Genomic DNA, 6,011 nt, shown 5'->3' with positions numbered 1-6,011 from the left:
ATAAAGATTTACAGTTGTAATCAGATATATAGCCCATTGCTTTAATGAAAATACCTTACAATGTCATGCACAGTAGTTAGCCCTGAATCAGCCCTGAATGCCAATTATTTTACCTTATACCAAGAATATAAATAATTTAAAAGATGTGGCCATCATACTGACATATGAGATTTCATTTGGTTACATACAGAAAACAGTCCAAACACATTTCCCAGAAAGGAATTTTCATGTACGTGCAATTAACTAGCAAGGGAATGAGATATTTTGAAATAGAATTCAGTATATTCCACTTTGCACACCTAATGCATTTGACCACTTGAATTTCTACCATAAACAATATCCAAATGATTCATACATGCAGAAAATTTTAACCAATCTTTTTAGTTCTGTGCCAATAATAGGTTAGAATTTGATGGTATCTCTAGTAGGACCAGTCAATTTTTCCAATACCGATCAGGTTAATCTGTCAATAGTATTTTGAGGGTAACAGGCATGTAACAACTCAGTGAATGGTGGGGTCCAAGAGTGTCCCTTTAACCAAAAAAAAACAAAGACAAGAGAAGGAGGATGAATTAGTGTGAGAGAACAGAGTAGCAAGTCAGGTTCACAAAGAGGAATAAGTAACATTAAAGAAAGATTAAACTAAGCAAAAGAAAGCAAAGGATTAGAAATTGCAATTCTAAAAATTAAAATATGAGCTTCAAATTTCCAACAGTAATTCACTACTTGACAAAATAAAACTCTACAGTTGTTCATTTTCTAGGCCAGAGAGGTTGATCGGTAGCCAATGACCTTTATCACGTTGTTAAAGTAGGCTACCACCTTAATTAGTAAACTTTCTTCAGTGTGATCAGTGAACAGTTAATGTGAAAATGTATCAAACTCATGATACACAGAGGGGAGTCAAAGATGAGCTAATGTTTTTAAAGCAAGACTAACGAAAGATCTGCTGAAATCATCTACCAATTTGCTGGTTCACAATTCATTGAGTATCTCCTTAACAACTGAAGTTGCTGGCCTGTTTGCATGTAATGTTGATCACACATTTATTCACAGAATCCAGCTCAATATCGTAAGTAATTTAGAGAATCCTATTAAGAGATGACAGTAATACACACAAAATTCTAGAGGAACACGGCAGGCCAGTCAGCGTCTATAGAAAAGAGTATACAGTCGACGTTTTGGACCAAGTTCTGATGAAGGGTTTCAGCCCAAAACATCAACTGTTTCCTCTTTTCCAAGAATGCTGCTTGGCCTGCTGAATTCCTCCAGCAGTTTGAGTGTATTACTTTGATTTCCAATGTCTGCAGATTTTCTCTTGTTTAAGAGATGACGCTACAGATTTCTTTCTTACAAACAATGCAAACCTAGAACAATCCTGATTTAATGTAATTTTACAAAAAAAACAGGGCAATTCAAAGTCAGGACAGATGGCAATTAAGCGTATATTTTATCCATGAGAGATGAGCAATTATTTATTACTCTGTGCATTGCTACAGCACTCTTCTTACACACGCTGCCAGATCTTGTGGTGTAGGTTTTTCAGCTGTACAGCTCACAGTCAGTCCCTCTGATGCCATGGCTTCAGCTGTTGTTGACCCTATCGCTGCAAACTGAAAAGCAAAACCATAACAAAATGACCAAAGTCGTACCTAACATAGATGAAATGTATCTCTACAAGAACTCTGTACAACACATGATGCCTGTCATCTCACTGTCCATGTTGGACAAACTGAGCTAGTTGCACTAATCCCATTTCTCAGCTCTTGGTCCTGGTACACTGAGAAACTTGTAAGCCACAAAGCTCATAAGAATGGACACACTACTGGAAACATGAACAACCCAAGCAGGTCTGAATCTCAGAGGTACCTAAACAATTTTGTTTCAGGCTGAAGAAGATGGCACTGTCATCTATTAAATTCCATCTCCTTGTCACTTACACCTATCACCCGCAGCTTCTTGCATCACTCCCACCCTCTCTTTTCCCCTCCAGGTAGTTTACCCCCTCACCTGGATTCACCAGTCATCTTCCAGCCTTTGCTCCACCCTTTCTTCCCAACATTTTATACTGCTTCTCTCCTTTCTTTCCAGTCCTGGTGGAGGGTCTCAACCCGAAAGGTTTCAGTCTCTCCCACACTTTCAGACTGTGAGTTCCAGGTCATCACCACCCTATGGGTTTCTTCCCTTCTAATTTTTGTGTGGTTTACTTTAAATCCATGCCCCACAGCCAGCTTTGATTCCTCTGCTAAGGAAAATAGATCTTTGCTTGTTCCATCTAGCCCTCTCATAATTTTATAATAGGTTTCTTCTTGGTCTCCTCCATTCAGAAAAAATAAACCTACCAGCTTTTGTTAAATGGATTTTAAGATCTGTCAGGTTACAACATGAAAAGCACTTCACAAATACAGTACCTTGATTTGATTAACGCAACACACATCGAAGTTGCTGGTGAACGCAGCAGGCCAGGCAGCATCTCTGAAACGTCGACTGTGCCTCTTCCTAGAGATGCTGCCTGGCCTGCTGCGTTCACCAGCAACTTTGATGTGTGTTGCTTGAATTTCCAGCATCTGCAGAATTCCTCTTGTTTACCTCGATTTGGTTAATGGAATCTCCAGCCAATTTTTGAATGGTCTTCAAAGAAAACCTGACACCAGAAGGACTAAAAAAGGTAATGCTTGCTGGAATTCCCTGGGAGAAAAGAGAAAAAAGTTTTTAAAGTTCCGAACTGTGAATGTTAAGAAGATGGGTCAGGTCTAACTGGACCGGACCTGCTGCACATAGTCATTCTGCTCAGCAGGTCAGGCAGCATCTATGGATGTGAATAAACAGTCGACATGGGCCAGCGGTGAGAGTGGGAGTGTCAGGCTTTGGCTCAAAGGAGGTTTCGACTCGGAAGAAGCGTCAGCTCTGGGTAAGTTGCCTTGCTAAGTTTCTGTTAAGTTTCCCTTTTTTCTTACTGTGTCAGAGATACTTAGTGCAGTTTAAATGGCCATTGTGTGTTCTTCATGTCAGATGCTGGAGTCCTGGGAGACCCTGGGTCTTCCAGGGAAGTACATCTGTGTGAAATGTATCCAGCTGCAGCTCCTTGAAGACTGTGTTAGGGATCTGGAGCAGCAGCTGGATGACCTTTGACTTGTATGGGAGAGTGAGGATATCATCGATCAGAGTTACAGAGAAGTAGACACCCCGAGGTTGCAGGAGACGGGTAGCTGAGTGACCGTCAGAAGGAATGGGACGGTGAATAGGCAGTTAGCGCAGAGCACCCGTGCGGCTATTTCCCTCAATAATAAATATACCATTTTGGATACTGTTGTGGGGGATGACCTCCCAGGGGAATGCCACTGAGACCAGGTTACTGGCACTGAGCAAGGGTCTGTGGTGCAGAAGGGAAAGGGGGAGAAAAGACGAGCGATAGTGATAGGGGACACAATTGTCAGAGGAACAGATAGGAGATTCTGTGGATGTGAACGGGAAACCTGGATGGTATGTTGCCTCCCAGGTGCCAGGGTCAGGGAGGTCTCAGATGGCGTCCACAGCATTTTGGAGGGGGAGGGGGAGCAACCAGATGTCTTGGTGCATATTGGTACTGAGCCTGTCCATCCAGGTAGACCAATTGTTTCTGCCTGCTCCCGCCCTACAGAACTCCCGTCTGCAAACCTCGACTCTATTTTAACCCCTTTGGTCAATTCCTACCTACATCCATCACAATTCACATGCTCTCGATCTCTTCAGTGACCTTAAGTTCCCTAGACCCGATCATCTCATTTTCACTGTGGATGTCCAGACCCTATACACTACTATCTCCAATAAGGACGGCCGTAAAACTCTCTGCTTCTTTCTGGACAACACACCCAACCAGTGGATCTTGGGTAGGAGGTAGAAAGGGGAGGTGCAGGGTAAGGGAATTATGAGGTTGGGGGCAATAGGTGGGAGATCCTCAGAGTCGATAAGATTAGTGATGGTGCAGATGACAATCTGATAATGGGGTCCTGTTGAAGGGGTAAGTAAGAGGAGTTGCCATCTGCCCTCAGCAAGGTAAAGGTCAATCTGCCAGACTACGACAGCACCCCCCCTTATATGCGGGTTTGATGGTGAAGTTGGGATTAGTGCGGAGAGAGTGGAGAGCAGTGCATTGAGAGGGAGTGAGGTTTCAACTGGAGTGTTAAGGTCAAGAAGTTTGATGTATTGTGGGCAGTTAGCGATACAAAGATTCAGAGCAGGCAAATAAAGCTAATCTGTATTTCATTTAGCCTAAATAGGCAGGTATTGCACTATACTCTGAATCACATACCTGTTGCGAAAAATAATCACTCAAAGCCTGCTGGAGGGAAGGATGTTGAGATGTCCGATAGACAGTGATGCTCTCCAAAGGCACATCTGAAATCAGTGCAGACATCAGAAAGCTTTAAGCCAATATAAATACCACAGTGAAAAAACTGTTTTATCACAGCCTTGTGTAAACTGGTTTCCATAAAAAATTAACAAACTTAATTTATTTCCTTTAAGTATTGATTAAAACCAAACATCAAATGTGATTGATTTTCTTAGCAAGTACTTGTACACTCAGTGGTCATCTTATTAAGTACCATAAGGCCATACAATATAAGAGACAAATTAGGCCATTTGGCCCATCAAGTCTGCTCTGCCATTTTATCATGGCTGATCCATTTTCCCTCTCAGCCCCAATTTCCTTCCTCCCATATCCTTTCATGCCTAGACTAATCAAGAATCTATCAATCTCTGCCTTAACTATACCCAGTGATGTGGCCTCCACAGCCGCCTGTGGCAATGAATTCCGCAGATTCACCATTCTCTAGCTAAAGAAATTCCTCCTCATCTCTGTCACAAAATGATATCCCACTTTTTTGAGGCTGTGTTCTCTGGTCTTAGACTCCCCCACCATAGGAAACATCCTCTCCATATCCACTCTATCAAGGCCTTTCACTACTCAATGGCTTTCAATGAGGTCATCCCTCATTCTTCTGAATTCCAGTGAGTAAAGGCCCAGAGCCATCAAACACTCCTCAAGTGACAAGCCTTTGATTCCCAGAATCATTTTAGTGAACCTCCTTTCAACCTTCTTCAATGATAGCACCTCCTTTCTTAGATAAGGGGATAGAACTGCTCACAATACTCCAAATGAGGCCTCAGTAGTGCTTTAAAGCCTCTACCTTACATCCTTGCTTTTATTTTCCAGTCCCCTCAAAATGAATCCTAATGTCCCATTTGCCTTCCTCAACCTGAAATTTAACCTTTAGGGAATCCTGCACGAGAAAATAGTCTACCCCTTTTATTTCTTCTGCCAGAGTGCATGACCATACACTTCCTGACACTTTATTCCATCTGCCACTTTGCCCATTCTCCTAATTTGTCTAAGTCACTCTGTAGCCTCTCTACTTCCTCAAAACTACCTACCTCTCCTGTCTTTGTATTTTCCACAAACTTGGTCACAAAGCCATCAATTCCATCATCCAAGTCATTCACTTCTAGAGTAAAAAGAATCCCCTGTGGACCACCACTAGTCACCAGCAGCCAACCAGAAAATGCTGCTTTTATTCCCACTCTTTGCTTCTTAAGGCCGTAAGACATAGGAGGAGAATTAGGCCATTCAGCCCATCAAGTCCACTCTGCCATTTCATCATTCAACCCCATACACCTGCCCACTCACCATATCTCCTGATGCCCCGACCAATCGGGAATCTATCAACTGCAGCTTTGAGTATACACAGACTTGGCCTCCACCAGGGTCTGTGGCAGAGCATTTCACAGATTCACCGTTCGTTGGCTAAAAAAAAATCTTCTTTGCTTCTATTCTAAAAGGTTGCCCCTCAATTTTGAGGCTGTGCCTTCTAGTTCTGGATGCTCCCACCAAAAGAAATATCCTCTCCACGTCTACTTTATCTAGTCCTTTCAACATTCAGTAGGTTTCATTGAGATCCCACGCATTCTTCTAAATTCCAGTGAATACAGGCCCAAAGCTGCCAAACACTCCTCACATGTTAACCCCTTCA

The 6,011-nt window shown here is 42.6% G+C and overlaps 1 protein-coding gene across 2 annotated transcripts in view; it reads right to left on the bottom strand.

Moving 5' to 3' along the window:
* Positions 1–484: 484 nt before the first annotated feature.
* Positions 485–6,011, bottom strand: part of uros (uroporphyrinogen III synthase) — a 20,860-nt gene continuing 15,333 nt past the window's right edge. For both annotated transcript variants that reach the window (XM_072239417.1, XM_072239416.1), the window contains exons 8-10: positions 4,292–4,377; positions 2,590–2,688; positions 485–1,613 (exon numbers count right to left, since the gene is read on the bottom strand). In XM_072239417.1, coding sequence (XP_072095518.1) covers positions 1,494–1,613; positions 2,590–2,688; positions 4,292–4,377 — 305 coding nt within the window. In that variant the 3' untranslated portion in view covers positions 485–1,493. The remainder of the gene's footprint in view (positions 1,614–2,589; positions 2,689–4,291; positions 4,378–6,011) is intronic.

This window comes from Mobula birostris, chromosome 21 (assembly GCF_030028105.1).
Source record: "Mobula birostris isolate sMobBir1 chromosome 21, sMobBir1.hap1, whole genome shotgun sequence".
Lineage (NCBI taxonomy): Eukaryota > Metazoa > Chordata > Chondrichthyes > Myliobatiformes > Myliobatidae > Mobula > Mobula birostris.
Note: the sequence above shows the minus strand (reverse complement) of the source record. Positions and strands in the feature narration are given on the sequence as shown.